This window comes from Rhipicephalus microplus, chromosome 8 (genome assembly GCF_043290135.1).
Source record: "Rhipicephalus microplus isolate Deutch F79 chromosome 8, USDA_Rmic, whole genome shotgun sequence".
NCBI classification, from domain to species: domain Eukaryota; kingdom Metazoa; phylum Arthropoda; class Arachnida; order Ixodida; family Ixodidae; genus Rhipicephalus; species Rhipicephalus microplus.
The window spans coordinates 26,025,228-26,044,198 of NC_134707.1; the positions used below are offsets into that span (position 1 = coordinate 26,025,228).

The following is an 18,971-nucleotide window of genomic DNA, read 5'->3' on the forward strand; positions in this document are numbered from 1 at the left end:
GTGACTGGAAAAGTCACAATTCTTTGAGACTGGAAAAGTGATTGCAGACTAGCTTTGTTTATCTGATCACGAATGTGACTTGTCGGCGCTCCCGCAGATCTCGGCTCAGGGCAAGCGGCGGCACATAGCGGTCGGCGTGATCAACGTGGCCAAGTTTGCACGTCCCGAGCCAACACAGACGGAGGTGATGCTGCACTTGCGGCCGCTGACGCCCAAGTGCAGCGCGGCGCACTTGCAACTCATGTTGTCGTGCAGTCTGCTGCGCGAAGGAAAGGCCACGTACGTCTTCTCACCACTTCTGCTTGCAGTCAAACCTCCTCAATGATCTGAAATATTGGATAGAAAGAAGTGTGGGATATAAGAAATTGCTTGCATAGAACGAAACACTAGGTATTGCAAATCACTGGATATAATGAATTCCCAGGATGCAGAAAACTACTATAGACTCTCAGTGAATTGAAATCTCTTAAAAGAGATTACTGCTTAAATGCTGCCATTAACTTGGTTGGAGTCGTACTTGAATTCTTCGCCCTTGTTCATCTCTGTGTAAACAGAACATACTTTGCTGGTCTACTCATGTTTCGATTTATGGAAGTCTTCTGTAAAAACAAAAAAAAAAAACTGTCCCACCAGTGTTACAGATTTTCGCTTATAACGAGTTTGTGCATGTACCGCATTCACTCGAGCCTAGTAACACGTGACATCTTGAGTTCTTTAAAAGCACACTCTTCTTCATGTGAAATGACCCAAAGTAAACTTGTGAGAAGTTTAGTTGATCAGCTTAACTTTCGGAGTATAGTGAATGAGTGTGGTTATGTGGTTGAGTTGGTTAGTGTACATTAGTTAGCGCTGTGTGAACACGTAAGTGCCGAAAGAAATGTCCCGCAGTAAGCTAGGAAAGCAAAGAGCAATGCACACGAGCTCTCTTTGCTTTAGTTGTCCTCAAACCTTACTATACAAAAGTTGCATATTATGCGAAAATAAGTTCATTATATCTAGAAATTTGTTATAAAGGTTGATACCTATCACTGTATTGATTGCAAGACTATTTTTAATTTACCTACTCACAAGCAACATTTTGGTATATCCGGGATCGCTTGCTTGAGGGGTGAGTGTACTTCACTTTGTCGCTTTTCTTTCAGCATTTACGTGCGTGCACTGAAAACTTTTTTAAATTGACATAGCATTTCTTCTTCGTGCTTCATTTAATGTTGTAACCTTGCGTGGTCGTGCACAGAGATGAGGACATGCAGAGCATAGCGAGCCTGCTGAGTGCAGCACCCCTGGCGGCACCGGACTACGCCAACCTCGAGGACTTCGAAGAGGAAGCGTCCCCGCAGGCCTCGGCGCAGCTCTCGAGGCTGGCTGCCGACTGCTCGAGTCTCCTGAGCGCCGGCGACAGTAGTCCCGCGCCCTCCCCTGTCAACACGGAGAACGACCTCGGTGGGCAACCCCTTCCTGGCTTTTTTTTTTTTTTTTTTCACGAGAAAAAAACTAGAATTTCAAAGTTCTAGCAGCTGGAGGTATTCACAAAGTGCGATATTGCATAGTCAGTTAAGACCACAGAGCAAGATAAAAGAGGAGTGCCTACTCCACCACCGCCCTACGCATTCTCTCGGGACAAAGCATACAATGCAGACACGGCAGCCTAACCGATTCTTTTGCGCTCCCCTCCATTCCTCTTGACGGTTTTGCTCATGCTTTCTTCTTCCCGGCGCCAATGGCAACGCGTAGCGCCTTCTGTTTAGGCGCATAGAAATCAATCAGTGCCGAGGCTGATGAGTGCATGCGCTGGTGGGGAAGACTTGCGACGGCATGGGCGGGGAGCGACACCCGAAAAGCAGACGACAAAATGGGTGGGCGAGCGGGCGCAGCAACGTGTCTAAGCGGGGCCGTGCACCGCCGCTGTAGCAACGACAGAGAGAGGACTGAGAGAACCTCCGTTCGTGGCTCTGCTTGAGGACGGCCTGTCTCCTCTGCCACTTTGCTCCAGAACGGTGGGAACACGAACGCAATCCAAATGAAGGCAGCTTAGTCTCGCATCTTGCTTTCATCAACATTCATTCTTTTATTCAAGCAACAGATTGCACAAATTACATATATCGCTTCGAATAATTATCGCAGTCACATATTACTGTGTAGTATGCTGGATCATTCCTTGTGGTACGTCACTTCCACCATGTTGGGGCCTGTGAAGTGACGGGGAAGCGGTATTCAGTCTGACATCTCACTTTTTATGGGGACGCGTAATGTTGAAAACCTTGGCAGATGAATCGTGAGCGGCCATTGCATGAATTTCTCTTGCTTGCTTGAAATGCTCAGCTCTTTGAGGGACTCTAAGGTGTTGAGACAGATGGGAAATTGATTTTGTGCTTTTAGATCCCGTTAATATGAAGCTAAAAAACTCTCCTGCTCTTTTGGTCTTGTGGTCTGCTCATTTAATCCTGTGATGCCCTTCTCAACCATGGCAAAAAAAAAAAAAAAAAGAGAGACTCAGGAGTGGGTTTATTCGACGATGGACACTTCACTTACTGTGCTAGTGAATAACAGAAGAGACCGTGTTGAGCAAATGGAGCGGGAGAAAGGACAATCGCGTGGCTATGCTAAATCATTGGCGCCTTTGTGTGGTCATAAACCATCACTTTTTTTTTTTTTTCCTGTCCTTGACATGTCTTTCTTTGAAAATCTAAACTTTTGTAAAAATTTGTCATGCCTACGTTTGTGATATTAGGGGCCTAGAACTATTTTTCTGCCTGCCCATTTTCGGTGCCTAAAATTCAACAGCCTCCATTACTGCTCACAAGTGCAGCTCACTCTATAGTGTTTGTCTACTCCAAAGCTCTGTAGAGGTACCCAGTGACTAGAAGTGCATCTGATCAAAACGTGGCACTTGGTTCATGTCAGCTATTCGCCAATAGCATGCCACCTGCTGTTTGACAACAAACAACAGGTGCCGGCAGCTCCTAAGTGAGTGAAAACTGGTCTCTGCATGAAGAAAGGACACATGAGAAAAGAGTGACTTCGCACTCCGTTCTCTTACAGCACAGCGACAACATTTGACTTATGTGTCTGCTATCCACAGGATGTGTGTTTTGACTAAGCCTGAGTGATGGTTCGTGAACTCTCTTAAGAGCAGCACGTTCCTCTTGGTCTTCTTTGTAGACCTGTCTCTGCGGAGCCCATCCGCTGCAGTGATGGTCGTCCAACCACCGCCTCCGCCTCCCGAGCCTCCTGAAACCGACATAAACCTGAGCAAACAAGCTGAAGCCATGGCCGAAAGCTGGGAAGCGCCATCGGTGAGTCAGACTTGTCCAGTTGCTGCAGTTGCCTGCCATGGTAGCATAGCTACTGTGGGGTTTTCACTTCCAAGCATGAAAGTGCAGGTTTTGTTGTGGGCCAAGGCAGCCATATTTCAATGAATTGTAATGCAGAAATGCCAATGTTCCTAACTTACATGAAAGATAAAAAGTATTCGTATGAAATTTTTCTGTGGCCGTTCTTGCACCTCAAGTTAAAGACCAAGCCCTGAAGAGCCTAGAAAATGTGCTGGTTAGCGTTATTGCACCTAGAAAAATTAATGACATGTTTTTAAAAGCTACCCTCTTTCCTTACTGCGCTTACGACAAGTCATGTGCTTGCGTTAAATATTGAGACATTTCTATGGCTGCTCTGTTCCGTGGTTATCTTGGCGACACAAAAGCGGCCATTTTGTATTTTCTGGTACCTCACAATATTGTAAGAAGCCATAATGGCATGTGAAGTCACCAGAAATGGTACAGTGGCATGGTGACATACTGGTGTCACTTTAGTACCAAAATAAAATACAGTAAACCCTCGTTAGCTCGAACTCGCATATCTCGAAATCTCGGTTAAGTCGAAACTTTTTTTCGCCGTGCATTAACCTCCCATAGGTGCTATGTATTTGCCCCCTCTTATCTCGAAACGTTTTCCGGGGGGAACAGTGGATATCTCGAAATCTTGACAGGGAGGGCAGAAGACAAAGTCTACTCCCAACAGGAAACGAGGGCTCCGTGCGAACGCTTAGCTCTTACTATACGTGCCGAACGCAGTCGTGAAGGGCGAATTTGAAATTCCCGCGGACGCAGCCGTTTCCTATCAGCCTTGTCAGGCAACTGTAGGAGTGATCACGTGTGCGCACCTGCGCGCGACTTATGCGCGGTGGGCGGCATGTGCAGCATGCGCCCGTCAGTACGCAACCTAGCCCTTGCATGTGCGAGCTGGTATTCTTTGTTTTCCTCGCGATCTGTGCACGACGCATCTTGCTGTCGGACGCTGTCGGACGTCGAATGCTGTCGGACGCCGATATCGTTGAGATGGCCGTGAACGACGCAGATGACCATGCAGATGAGGAAGAGCCTCGAGAAGTGCCTACGATGACAGAAACACGTAACATGCTGTGCTTGCTCCGCAACAAGGTCGAATGCAGCGGTGGCGACCAACGGTTCATGCGATGTGTTGAGCAACTGGAGAACGCCTTTCTCAGACCGAACGCTAAAGCGAAACAGGCGAGCATCACGCAATTTTTTGGTCCTCGGTAATAAATTTTTTTCCCCTCCGAATTCTTGTGCCTTTACTACGGTAGCTGTTTTGTGCAGTGGAGCTTTTCCTAGCAGCACTGGCTTTTCTTTTACAGTGACCTGGGCGAACATTTTTGGCGTTTTGCTTAACTCGAAATACCGCCTATCTCGAAATTTTCCCCGGATTTGATGGCTTCGAGTTAACGAGGGATTACTGTATATCGGCTTTTACAGAACACCACACTTGCTCAGAGGCAACTATGTATACAGGATACCTGTGTGATGGAGTAAACTCAGCTCCGAAAATAAGTATCGGTACCCATAAGAAAAGCGAGGGATGGTCATAATTAATCCACAGGGTTACGCTATGGCGTGCCTTATGGAATCCTGATTATAGTGTGCAGAACCACAGAAGTGATTCTATTGATAAAGAAAGTTTAATGGTTGTGGAAGGTGTGAACATGCGACACTGTCAGGAATTTATGCAGAAAGAAAAAAAAATTAGGAGGCCCTTAAGCTTTGCCATTAAAAGTTGAACGCAACAGGGATATTCTGTTCCTAGTGTGCACTTCAAACACTTAGGGTATGAAATTTTTTCAAGTTGCTATGCACTCACTACATGACCTTAAGGGTGCAGTAATGTGTGTGCCTTTTGTAATAGGTTACTGGCTTTAAACTATGAAGTCATTGTGATAATCCCATGTTCCGAGGCGCGATGGCAATGTACGCTTGTACCACACATTGTTACGACAATATTTAATGTATTGTGAAGTGTGTATACGGGATGCGTGTTCGTAAAGCAAAGTTGCTTTCACTGCAATTCCAAGCAGAGGAAGTTACTTGCACTGTATTCACAAGCAGAGGCACAGCTGTGTGGTAGAACACCCACTTGCCACGCAAACGACCCAGGTCCGATCTCCACTCAGACCCAGAATTTTTATTATTTATTTTATTTGCATCTTTCTAAATTTTTCGGTTGCGCAAAGATGCAGGATTTTTCGCTCTCAACCAATCGCGCCGCCACTGACGCCAGAATTTACGCGCAATGAGTTCTATAACTCTATTGGATTAAAATAAATGTAGGTAGTACTTCGGCTGCCATCTTGTGACAATACAGGTTACCATGTACGACAAGCTTCACATGCGGACTCCTGGCGATGTCTTTTGATGGTGAGCAACAACAAGAGTAACTTGAGCTGGTAGTCTGTGCAAAGAAGTTTCAGTGACCTGCGAAGTTGGACATGAATTCGTTGCTGAAAATGTCTCTGTGGTTTGAAAACGGTGTGTTGCTTGCAATTATGTGCTCCTTTAATTGGGTTGCCGCCCCTGTAAAGCTTAACTAATTTAGGCTTTTATCTGTGTGAATAATTGAAAATTTTATATGCTACATCAGCTAGTGTGCTTAAATTCACTTTTTGAGTCCAGTAGTCACTATCATAAGTAGTAGAGATATTTTTCATTGTTGATAAATATTTTTAACGTGAACTGAATGCAAGTATGCACTAAGCTGGTGCAAAATGAGTACAAATTTTTTTACTGTGTGCATAATATAGTCATCATCCTCATGCTACAGGGAATGGTACATGTCACACGTGTAGAACTAGCGAAGTGGCTAGCCTGTTCAAAATCTTATTAATTACTGATTTACAACTTTTGGCGGGTACCATATTTACTCGTATAATCCTTGCACTTTTTTTTTGACAGAAAACTGATGCAAAGTAGGGCGGTGCGAAAATTATGGGGGGAAAACATTTTACGAAAATGTACAGAGCGTTCCGCTAGTTGTGGCCGCAAGTCAGGATTCTCACGCCAGCAACTAACAGCAACCTTTGAGAAGTACTAATTAATAGTTACCTCAACAATAAAGCACAGGTTGACTACAACGCAAGATTTATTTGAGACACAAAAAGTGCAAGCAATCAGTTGAGAATTAGAATACCGTACGCAAAGCTTGTGGGCGTTGCGGGCGTAGTGGTAGCGTTCGTCGCTCAACAGGACTCCGAAAAAGGTAAGTGAAAGACGTCAGTATTGAGTTGATGGCCATTTAACAGAATCGTCTGCAGTTTCCTTCTGAAGAATTAAAGTTTACCATCAATCCCAGTCTTAGGCACACGGAAGGCCCAATACTTCTTGATAGCTTTCAGCTGCCGTCACCAGTAGTGAACACAAAACTCGTCTACTCCGAAGGGCCTACCGGCGGCCCTGTTGCCGTTGTTTAGTGCATGATCCATCACTTTCAACTTGAAAGCAGCTGTGTAGCTTTCGTATCGCCCCATAGCGTAACAATATTACAGACACAACATACAAATCACACCACAACACGCAATTGCCACTTTGGCTTGGATTGAACTGGATTGAATCTTGGTGAAATAATAGTAGGCTCTATGCTTAGGAGATGGCGCCAGACGGTGCACGCTATGATCATCAGTGGCTGGAAAGAGCAGACGACATTTTTGCAACAATTTTCGGGGGTGCGATGATTACTCGAGGAAAAAAAAAGAAATCGTATTTTTGTCGGGCGATGTGGGGGGTGCGAGGATTACACGAGTAAATACAATGAGTGTGTTCGAACTAGCCGAACAACAAGTTTTACGAAGTTCTGTTCTTTAGTGCCAAAGTGGTGAGAAAATTCTATTTCATGACTGGTGCTGATCATTGATGTGGTTGCTTGTCTAACAGTCGTCTAAAACTGACTATGTTGTCAGTGACATTCTAAGCGGCACATGCTGTACACCGCATTCACTTCGGCACCTGTCTCTCTAGATTGAAATTCGTTTCCCTCAAAAGGAAGAATGCGGGGTGTTTTGTTTGACAATGGCTTCTTTGACTCCATGCAGACGTTTCGCATCTTTTCAGAGACGATTGCCGTTAAACGATCTGCGTGATATGCTTGTTTGTTGTTTGTGTTGCGTATAGCAGTGTGGGGTGGGACAGTTTTAAACTGGTTTGACTGGTGCACTTCGCCATTCCGCACAACAGGAGCCAGGTGAGGACTTGCTGACGTGGAGCCAGCGCATGACCGAAGGCTACGATGGGGTCAGGGTGACCAACCTGACCACCTCCTGGCGAAACGGCATGGCCTTCTGCGCTCTCATACACAGCTACCGCCCTGAGCTCATCGACATGGACTCCCTGTCACCGCACGACATCTCGGGCAACTGCAAGAAGGCAGGTCTTCCCCTATTGCGTAATCGCTGCTTATTCTGGCGGTCTGTGTCACCTCAAGACTGTGTAAGCTTCTTATGCCTGATGTGCCATCACTTGATTCAAATGATGGGCCTATACAGTCCATGGGGGCATGGACGCGGCGGACATGCAGGGATATTAACGCCCTCAAAAGTTATCGGATTGTCTACTTTCTTTACCCTTTGTTAGTACTGCGACTTAACTTAAAAACTTGTAGTTATGACCCCATATCATTGCTTTGTCATAATCACTTGTTGCCTTCATACGGTTGTGTGTAACTAACAAAAAGATGGGACCATTGATACACTCTCTTTGCTTCAATCTTTGCGTCTAATGTAAGGCGTCTGATGATCAAAGCCGTCTTTGCTGGCGTGATCTGTGACGGGCCTAATCTCGCTTCACAACAGAAGGACTTCGATGCGAAGGTCTTGGGGTGGCATGCAGGCGTTTGAGGCGGCGGCGTCTTTGGGAGTTTCTCGGCTCCTGGATCCGGCCGACATGGTTCTCCTGACGGTGCCGGACAAGCTCGTTGTGGCCACGTACTTGCACCAGCTGCGACAACAGCTCAATGCACCCCCCGAGCTGCAGCGACCCCTGCACGACGCGCCGCGGCCGTCTCCGATCTCTTTCATGGCCAGCGACGAGGCCGCCTCGACGCCTGCAGAAGCAATAACAAACTTCGTACGCACCTCTACGTAAGTCTACCACGAGTAGTTGTATTCCTGATGGTCCAAAAGTTGATAGGTGTGAGCTATGCTCAATGGCAACCTAAAAAAATGTCGGCTCCACCCGAAGCCATCTCTGTACCTTCCACAGAGAATTGGCATAAAGGCTTCTCACAATAGCGATCCCTCATTTTCATGATGTCAAATATTTTACGCCGTGTTATCATTTGCTGTCAACTGTTTCAGACGATTTACAATCCTGAATCCCATACAGGCACAAATTATAACGCACTGTCTCTGAATGCACCAAATTTGCATGGCGTGATTCCAAGGCACTCATCATTACATTTCAGGAAAGTAAGTGAAGAAGTGTATTTTGTGTGAGATATAGCAACTAATGTTAATCTGCATGTAACTAAGAATTTCATTATTTTGCCATAAGTCAGCTTCAATCCTTGCATAAGAAGAATCAAATATTAGGCCCTGAATGCACGCACAATTCATTTTGTAGCTGTATATGTTTCGTGCAGAGAAAAAAAATATTTGACCTTAGTCCTGAAACGCGCCACGTTGAACAGTCGCCAAACATGGCAGCGTCTCCAGTGAAATTATCCTCTGCAGTAATACACCGCACAGTGAAGTAAATTTGTCACTACTTGTTCAGTCAGGAAGCCTGTGCAAATGTGCACTCTCTGTTTTAAGCCATTTGAACAAAGACGTGGTGCGTGGTGCCTCTGACGTTTATGTGTACAATAGTACACACGACCACTGAAGGAGATATAAACACATCTCATCTTGTCCTTCCGCAGTCCGTGACTGCGGAGGGACAAGGGCCTTTGTCAGGCTGTTCGCCTTTAGCCCTTTGCCCCTGCAGTGAGCTCTGTATCCGGCTTACTGTAAATAAAGTACTATTAGTATTACTATTACTATTACTACATCTGAGTTGCTAGTATTCAGTCGTATACTTCTTGTGGGATTCGAAAATCGCTGCTCAGCCAAGCAGAATGTTTTACTTAGTATCGACAAACTTTAAATGATTAATATGCATGGTATTTACATTAGCTGAAAAAAAGTACTTAGGGTTTGAGCGGAAACCAGCTGGCACAGTCGTATTTCACATGTGAAGGACTGGTGTGCTGCAGTTTTGTAGATGGAGCTTAAGATCTCTCAAGCTGGAATTCACTACAAGGCTCACTGTAAAGTCTGGAATGAATGGCATTGTGTGCAAGAAATATTTTCGTGTTTGATAGCCCTCATATTGTTGCAGCTATATATGTGTGGCCTTAACTATTGTTGGTTCACGAGAAATTGACGCTTCACTTGAAGCTGGGAGATACTGCAATAACTGCGCATCAGATTACATAACAGTTACGCATGTCACATCCAGGGTTTTGTGAATATTCAAAATTTTGAATCTGATTATTTCATAAGTGAAAGATATTCAATTCGATAGATCCATATTCATATTATTTTAAAATATAAACATTTGGACATGGTCGAATGTGGGGCTAAACAGGCGAACGTTCTGATGTATAACTTATGCCTCAATATAACGAAGTAAATGAAAAATATTCTCCAACAGACACAGTGTTAGGAATATGCTCTTATAATAAATTTTCAGATATAACGAACTTATTTTCATGTAAGATGCAACTTTGTTGTAATGAGCTTTGAGTGCATTTTAATTTTGGAACAACTAACGACTTATGAATGCTACACATTCTCATTTTGTTTAGCAAAACATTGCTAATGCATTTTGGTGCACTTCTCTGCTATGGCATACTGCCAGTCACTGCATGGCTATGCTTTGTTACCGGCAATAAGCTATGTTTTACGGCAGTCTTTGAGAAATATGCTTGATGCATGCATTGCCTTAGGACTCAGCTTCAGCCTTTTGTCCCACACGGCCAGTTACAGGAGTAGTTTCCCTCGTAAGCCTGTGCAGTACCTTTATTCAATAACTTTATTCAGCAGCATGCATTGTGCCTTTGGGTTTCGTGAATAGATGCAATAAAATGACCCTTGAGCGTATTACAAAAACGATGTTTAGATGCACATACACAGGTATGCCTGTAAAATGCAGACTATGGTTACGATTTACTTTGGGACTAATTTTATGCTTTCAAATGTGCAATGTTCTTTGAGGACATAGTGCTCATTACTCCAAGAGTGATATTTTTACTCCTTTAAAGATGTCGGTTTAAGGTAGATAGGGCTTTGAAGAAGATGAAAGACAACATGCCTGTATAAATGTGTCCGAATCCTGCTGTTTTCCAGAAAAAACAAAAGATTTTCGTGCCGCTCACTCGACATCGTCGTCCTTCCCTTTTTTTTTCATTTTCTTTACATTGTATCTGCTATTATGTAGTGTAAAGGATGTTGTGTTATGATTTTATGGGGTGTAAGGCTATGATATGTAAACGATATGGTGTGCCCTTCAAATGAGCATCACTCTATATGGATTTTCTCGTCTCCCAAACAGCATTCGTCATAGGTCCTAAATGCCTTTTCATTTATACTGTGCACGCAGCACTTATCGGCTATAAATTTGACGAACATTATTTTGCATAATGTAGTGTTGTTGATAAGAAAAGGGCAAGCGCAGTGTTTTTGAGAAAGGAAATGCTTGCCAGACTAACAAAAATCGGTTCGGTGGGAGTCCAAAAAATATGCCAAAAAGTCACAAACACTTTTTTTTTACGTGCATACTTCGCACTTACAAGCAGCAACAGTCAACCTATGCACCTTTCTTGTTTTTCTCGCAGGCCTGTAAGTAATGCCAGCAATGTGCCTTCTTCCCCTATGCCGGCAGACACCCTCCCCACCGAAGAGCACCTAAACAAACAAGGCTCGAACGAAAGAATACCAAACAAACGCCGGCCGTCAACGGAAGGAAGTCCAAACAGAGAAGGCTCCGCGGAACAAAGTTTAAGCAGGCAATCTTCGACGGAGGAAAGCTCAACAGGACGAGAGTCGAGGGAAAGAAGTGTAATAAAGAAGCAAGGGTCGGCGGAGGAGGTCGTAAACAGGCAGGAGTCGGCCGAGAGGAACTTAAAGACGCAGGACTCCGCGGAGAATAACGCGAGCAGGCGAGGCTCGACAGAGAGAGGCTTAAGCAAGCGGAACTCGTCCGAGAGGAGCCTTAGTCGGCAAAGTTCGACAGAGAAGAGTTTAATGGAACAGTCGTGGACCGAGAGGATCCTTAAAATAAAGATTCCTGTGGGTGACAAGTCAATCGGGAAGGATTCGCCAAAGGAAGCAAGTGCCAAGACAAGTCCCACTCCAAAGGAAGGTGCACAGATGGGGCCGCCGTTGATGACGCGGCAGCAGCTGATGAACCCTTTCGACTCGGATGAAGAGGACACTGAGAAGACAGGTGAGAAAGAAAACAAAACGGCTTCCAAGGACTTGCATGAGTATTGCAAGTTGGTTTGTTTGTAATGCAGTAAATTTGTTTAAAACACTCGATACATCAATAACTGTCGCAGCATAACTACACCGCTTAAGCGTTGATTGTTGGGAGTGCCTATTGCTTAGTGTTGGTTGTTGATACGTGTCATTGATTGTTTTTTTTTCTTTTGATACTAGAGTGATGAACTGGACTCTGTCGTTTTTAGCAGGCACTGCTATGTAGGTTGAAGAGACGTACGTGAATGCTAGAATTTGTGAGCAACAAGTTGTGCCTCGCATATAAAGAGAGATGTAGACATGGATCGTGTTATTCTCTGTATCGTTGTGTCATGCTTTTATGACATGAAATAATAATGGCGTAAGTAATTCATGGTAAATGTTACCAATTCTTAGCCCCTTTGTGACAGCATAAGCGAAGTGACAACTCCGTAACCAGTGGTCATGCGTTGACATCAAGCAGCCAGAGTTGTTATGTCATGTACATGAAATGTCTTGCACATAAAAATGAACTGCGCTGTAAAAGGCACGGATAGAGACTTTCATGACTGCAGTACATTTGAACTTATAAGTGACAAACGCCGATGTCACAAGTTGTCGATATAACAAACCTAATAGAAAATTGTCTTTTTACTTTTGTATTGTCAAAAATGTATGTTTAATTTTCATCGAAAAAATATATTTATGTCTTATGACAAGTTCTGACTGGCAGAATAGCATGACAGTAGCAACAGAATGTTTGTAACGATATAAGGGAAAATTGTGTGGGCCGTCGTCGATCTGACAGCTGTTGAAAAGCGTCACATAACACAGTGATACCTTCTTGCATTCAATTTCATTTGTCTTTAATGTCTGGCCGTGTGTATTGATGATAGCGTTTCTTCCTTTCGGATGACGTAAACTGCACCGTATCGTGAAGGCGTGGAGACGCAAGAAACTGTACCTGAGAAGACGGAGACGCGCGTGCCCTGTCGAGTGCTGGACCTGTCGCCAACGAGGCAACCCTCGCCTCCGGACGCCCTCGTGTCACCGCTCATCGATCCCAAGAAGGCAAGTGTCACTGTGAGTGAGCCTCGCTGATGTGCGATTTCCTATTCCTGTTCTTGAAAAGTGGCCACGATTCGTTCGCAATTGGGCAAGGGGCACCACGTTGTAGAACGGGGGTCGCAAACTCACCTCGAAATAGCAGGCCACAGTCACAACATTTGGTCACTCAAGGGCCGCGACAAGGAAGCAGGTGGGAGCTGGGGGGGTGGAGGGTGCCCGATTTTACGGACGTTTTCGTGGTCCCTTGAGGGTCCCTTAATCGGACGCTGACTGTATATCGAGCAACGGAGACCTAGTAACGTTGAACGCCATGGCGTCTGTGCAGCGGAGCAAACAGGGTACAAAAAAATATCTAATCATGGCGAAAACGACACATGTGTAAACACCCGAGAAAATGGAAAAAAAGAACAAACTCTCTGCTGGCAAAAGCATGCGTAACACTCCATAAAAAACTAATTAATGGCTTTGACATGGCAGCGCTAAATCCAGGTATCGAACCTCCTTTTGACCAAGAGCACAGGCGGTTTACTCATGCTCTTTTACCCCTCCCTTTCAGTGTAAAGTGCCCCCATCATCTCTGTAGTGCATTTGTCCCGATAGCCAAACAAATAGGTGGTTTCCTCTGCCATAGGCTGGCATCCACACTCCCGACAATGATCTGGCAAGCGCAAACCACCTGAAGTCATTGATGAGGTTAAGCGTTCCCTTGGTCTCACATTCATGCACCGCCTGGTTTGTCTTATATGATTCCCCCCGCTTGACAATGGGCTCCTTATATGCAACATGATTTACATTGAACATATCTATTTTTTTCTCTTGTTCGATGGGCTAGGGGCTCTATGGTATCAATATGTTTCTTTAATTATTCTTTCCTCAGCCATTGGCAGAGGACACCACTTGTTTGTTTGGTCATGCTGCTGTAGTAAAATGCGTGAACTGCATTACCACTTCTGTAAATGCATGTGACCTTGTTTTGTTGTGCGTACAATATTGGCGTTACATTTAGGGCAAATGCCAGGTACAATTTTGAAGGACAAAGCTTTGCTTTCTCAGGTTCTTGCTTACTGACCCACAAAATGGACGATTCCAATGAGAATCGCTGGGTATCTCAGAATATGTGTGGTGCAGCTGAGACAAGGAAGAAAAATTGTCTTAAGGAGCATAATTTATCAATTAAGGAGGGTGTGAGCCCACACCTCTGTGGTGTGGGTACACGCCCGTGGTGCTTCGTGTGGCTGCGCACCACTGTTTGTAGAAACTCGTGTAATAGGCAGGAGCAAACAAACGACTTGTGAAGTACTCAAGGCATATTGCATGCAAAAGAAGGCGGACGGATCTGTCCGTGTCTCTTCCATCTCTTTGTACAAGAGCCAATGCCTGTTTTTAGACAGCGGCTGTGCAGTAGTTCACTTGTTATGCTATGCAGCAGTTAGCTTGCGCTGCTTGCTCCATTCGGGTGCATATTGCAAAACATATGTCTTTGCTTGGTGTGCGGAAAATAAACTAGTTGAAAGTCTGGCACCCTATTGGGTCTTTTCTTGTTTTCTTCTTCCTCGTCTCAGTTCCACCACAGACATTTCATTAAGCTATGCACCAAGTCATCCAACGTTACACTCTGCTAAAGGATATTTCTTCCACAGTGGGCCCATTTATATCCACTCTGCTAAAGGAATCACTGAGAGTATCAATAATTGGGAAAGAAAACAAAACGAAGATGCAACTTTTATCAAATTAGACTAAACAACAACTAACGAAAGCTCAAAGACCCATGTCTTTACTAAATTTCAGAAACACTTTTGATGAGGACGGCGCTTAACCACTCCCTCTCTGCATGCAGAGGCCGTCTAGTAGGCTCGTCGAACTGCAGGAGCGGGCACGCAAGCTCCTGGAAGAGGCCCGCCAGCCACCGGCCGGCCGCGAGGTCAGCCCGGGCTCACTCGAAGAGCGGCAGCACCAAGAGCAGCTGCGAGAGCGGGCACGGCGCATAATCGCTCAGGCCCGACAGGGGCACCACAACAACAACAACAACGTCAGCGAGCCCGGCACTCCCGTCACGCCCAGCGCCCAGACTGCGAACGGACTCAAAGAGTCCGCCGAGGACGGGGCCAGTCGGGATGACCTGAAGGCCGAGCAGACCGCTTCTTGGAGCGTACGACTCTCCGAGGGTGTGTGCTACTGACCTTTGTTCGCGAAGTATTGGCTTATCCAGCTTGATGTTTCCTGTACTCTAAATCTTTCCAAATTTTTCGAGCAACACATTCTTTCCATAATTGTAGCAACGTGTGGGGTCGGACAAGTTTGTATTTTATATTTAAAACTGCTCAGTGCGAAAGTAGACACAACAACACAGAAAAGATGAGGACATAGTCTAAGTCTGTGCTTGTCCTCGTACAAATGCCTGAGTTTGCCAGCTTTCGTGCTAAACAGTTCTAGGTTTCACAATTGTAAAGTTGGCTTTGCTGCAATGCAGTTAGCCCGCCTAATGGCAGGTAGTTACTTGTACAAACTGTGGATTGAAATGCCGTTTGCGTGCACCGTCACACAAAAATCTAGACTCAACTCTCTTGATATAAACATGCGTAATAGACAAGCCACAGTGCGTGCAACTAGGACCTCTTCTCTCCTTAAATCATGACTGGTGCCGCCGTTGGCTGGGTTAATATGCAGCGCAGGGAATCGCGCTTGTCGATTATGAAAAAGATATGTTGTTTTTTTTTCTAAATGTGCGAAGGCAGTAATTTCAGGGACCCATGTGTAATCATATTGAACTTCGATATTTCCAACTATATTTTTCAACAGTATAAAGCAAATTTGTCAACAAGATGTCCTGGCTCTCCAAGAGAAGTCCCCCTGTTCATCTCCCGCTTAGCATCACTCCTGTGCACTCATCAGCGTGCAGCACCACCCTCTTTTTTTCCAAGTACTTTAACCATAAGAAACCGCAGTTTTGAGTAGTAGTGACAGTGAAAAGTAGCCTGTCACACTGATTTCGTTTTGTGTTTCATTAGTCAGATCTATGCATGGACTAGTGATTGTGCTTATTTATTAAGTTTCTGATGCCTTTACAGTCCTAAAGGGCCCCTCACTTGGTTTGAAAATTTCGAACAGGAAAGCGCAGTGAAGATCACTCAGGGGTGTTCGCATCTGCGAAGTATCGAATGACTGCGTCGCTTTAAACCGGTCAAAATTTCAAGCAGGGGGTCGTGCTCCCATTCTTTTGAGAGAGCTGCTTTCAAACGAGAGTCCAAGTCATAAGCGCGTAAGTCCTATGATATCGACTTAATTTATAATCCCACCAGCCATGCTCCGATGCGGAACAGTCGTTTACAGCACCAAGTAAAACAGGCATCATGATACAGTGTCCTTATCGTCGTCACTGTTCTCCAAAGATTATGAAGCACCAACCAAAAATAATGATTAGTAGTTGCAGTACTCGGCTGCTTACCCGAATGTCGCCGGTTCGATCTCGTATCTTTTCATCATATAGTTATCATATACAAGTACTGCCATCTAGCAGACATTCTAAGGACTAAGCGAGAGGTGGCTACTACGACGACGACACGGGACGTGAGACTCACAGTGTAAGGAGCTTCGCCCCTAAAACCAAACCTAATCAAATCCCAAGATCATAAATCACTACTATTCCGATTGACCATCCTACTATTTGCAATACAGACTCTGCAGTGTATTACCGAAGATGTAGTATGGAGCAAAACAGAATGAGGAGAAAAATGTAGGAGGCAGGGCTTCTGATGAAACGAGATGCATCAACTTCGGCGAATTAGACAAATGTGGGGAAGTGCGATGCTCATGGGTCTTGGCCTTGGCATGCGGCATTGTATCTCCTGGCAGCACAGCAACAGAACAGTGCAATTTTTTTGAACTCCTCTACAAACAAACTGATTAAAGAGTGTTTTTCAGGGAAGCACTCCCTAGATAGTGCCTTGCAACTTATGGTATATTACCATGATTGGCAGCGCAGCCTGTTGAGGTGCCCTTTAAAAATGTGAAAGCAGTGCAAAAGATATGGACGAGTGTGAATTAATACACAGCACAAGTAGAAGGAACAGGTGGCGCTGGCACTGGAGTTGTTGCTAATGGCATTGCTATATGAATGGCACTAATGTCGCCTGAGAAGTTGGGAGCATATTGTAGTGAGCGCCTTATCAAATTATTTTGTACATCATTGCAAGAAATTTATGTGATTATCGTTAAGTTTTATGGAGTGTGCACTCAAGTCTCCGTATAATTAACCCGGAGATAATGAAATATCGGTTATAACAAAGTAACTCGGAAATAGCCTTGCAAGTGATACAGTTTCAGGAATGTACCTTTATAACTAATTTTCGGATATAACTTTTTTCGTGTAAGATTCAACTTTGTTGTAATGAGGTTTGAGTATTTACATTTCATACAGGTTTCATTAAATAACTACTGCGGACAACATACAGAGTTATTGCAACGCATGCTGAGCATGTCAGTATTGATACGAAAGGGAAATAGCACAAGTGCTACTTTGTTGCTGGTGTAGGCTTTTTGTCATCGAATGAGTTGGCCGCAAATTTATTAAAGGGCTTTTGGGCTGTCTGCGTCACGAGAGCGCAAGTGTGACATCTGCAGAGCACACAACGTGCGCACCAGCACAGCTGCCATCGTTCGCTCACTCGCACGCTCGTCTACGTCTCTTGCACCGTTTTCAATTTTGACGTCGTGTCCGTAGCACGCTTCTTGAAATGTTCCCGTAACACCAGCACGAAATGCATGCTTGCTTGCTGCAACACTGCACTGGGATAAAAATTGGTGAGGGTGGTTTGGGGACCGGGTGGAGGGAAACTGGAGATGTGCATGCTGAACTACGTGGTGGTGTGCTTCTCTAGGTAGCTCCTTGCGGCCTGCCAGGTTTCACCAGTTCCAGAAGAGGCGCATAGGCGGTGAGTAGAGAACGGTCTGCCTGCCTCGACTGCATGCACGTCCTCCGCATGTGTCTGCAAAACTACGGGCCGCATTCTGGAACAATCGGGCTTGGTGGTCTGAAGTTTTCTTCAGAGATTACTACACAGAAATCTGGTGCTAGGTGTAAGTTGTGTGTGTTTGGTGGTTTTAGCCAACATTCGTATGATTGTTATAATGCAAAAACTCTTCTACATTATGAATTGGTATGCAAATCAAAATTATCTTCCTTACATTCAGCATTTGTTGTATATAAACCATAAAGCTAACAGGTATATTTGGGGCAGGCAACAGGTATATTTGAGGCATCTCATAGCAATACAGTCAACTGCCGATTTTTCGGACACCCGAACTTTCGGACATGCCCGATAATTGGGACATCTTCGCGGCACCGCCATGAGCCCCATAAAATCAATGTATAAGAAAGTTTGAAATTTCGGACGCTCGAACCCCCCGGAGTCCAATTTTCCGGACTATTTGACGCGACGGAAGGTCGGAAACCACCACAACTGCGTCACACGCAATTACGATCGCATAAATGAGCGCACCGGTCTACTGTGGTGGCATCTGTTGCTTGGACTCGTTGATCCTTAGTGGAGAAACACACACGGCCTCCGAGATTCCTAACACTGGCTGTGTTTATCGTGCAAGAATGCTTCGCTGACAATTTAAACTATCCACCCGGAAATTTTTTGCCGCCAATAATGTTCCTTTCGCTTTAGCGCTTGTGCTTGTGCGTGCCACTCTGGCTTCCCACGCTGCGCATTCGCGAAGCGTTTCACCACTTCAAACTAGAACTAACCGTCACACACCGATTTGGTCTGGCCTCGCTGGCTACCTTGAGTGTTTACCAGCGCCACCTCCGGATTACCCGAGGCACCGTCGCCTGCCGTCGCGTCGTTTTTTTTACGCAGCCCACATGGTGTTTGGCTAGCCTAGTGCGTGGTTGTGCGATCGTGTGAGAGATGCTCTGCAACACTAAGCCTAGGTGCTTTGACGCTCGTCAGCAAACTCTTTTGTTCACATCGTGAGGATTTCACTTGCCTGCGATGGCTTCCACTCCGCCTTTGTCGTCCTCGCCGATGGCATCGAAGCGCGGAAAACAATATCGTCGGTTAACGATAGAGAAGAAAGCCGCCATTAATAAGTTGTTGAAGAGTGGCCGATCACAGGCTGA

At 45.1% G+C, this 18,971-nt stretch overlaps 1 protein-coding gene across 4 annotated transcripts in view; it reads left to right on the forward strand.

Annotated features, from left to right (window-relative positions):
- The window catches only part of Ehbp1 (Eps15 homology domain containing protein-binding protein 1), a 73,770-nt gene that overhangs the window by 21,566 nt on the left and 33,233 nt on the right, over nucleotides 1-18,971 (forward strand). Inside the window, exons 5-13 of one of the 4 annotated variants that reach the window (XM_075871347.1) lie at nucleotides 98-279; nucleotides 1,238-1,443; nucleotides 3,163-3,296; nucleotides 7,518-7,706; nucleotides 8,169-8,419; nucleotides 11,155-11,765; nucleotides 12,717-12,859; nucleotides 14,682-15,009; nucleotides 17,722-17,775. In XM_075871347.1, coding sequence (XP_075727462.1) covers nucleotides 98-279; nucleotides 1,238-1,443; nucleotides 3,163-3,296; nucleotides 7,518-7,706; nucleotides 8,169-8,419; nucleotides 11,155-11,765; nucleotides 12,717-12,859; nucleotides 14,682-15,009; nucleotides 17,722-17,775 — 2,098 coding nt within the window. The remainder of the gene's footprint in view (nucleotides 1-97; nucleotides 280-1,237; nucleotides 1,444-3,162; nucleotides 3,297-7,517; nucleotides 7,707-8,168; nucleotides 8,420-11,154; nucleotides 11,766-12,716; nucleotides 12,860-14,681; nucleotides 15,010-17,721; nucleotides 17,776-18,971) is intronic. The other 3 variants (XM_075871348.1, XM_075871349.1, XM_075871350.1) reach the window with 3 other exon arrangements.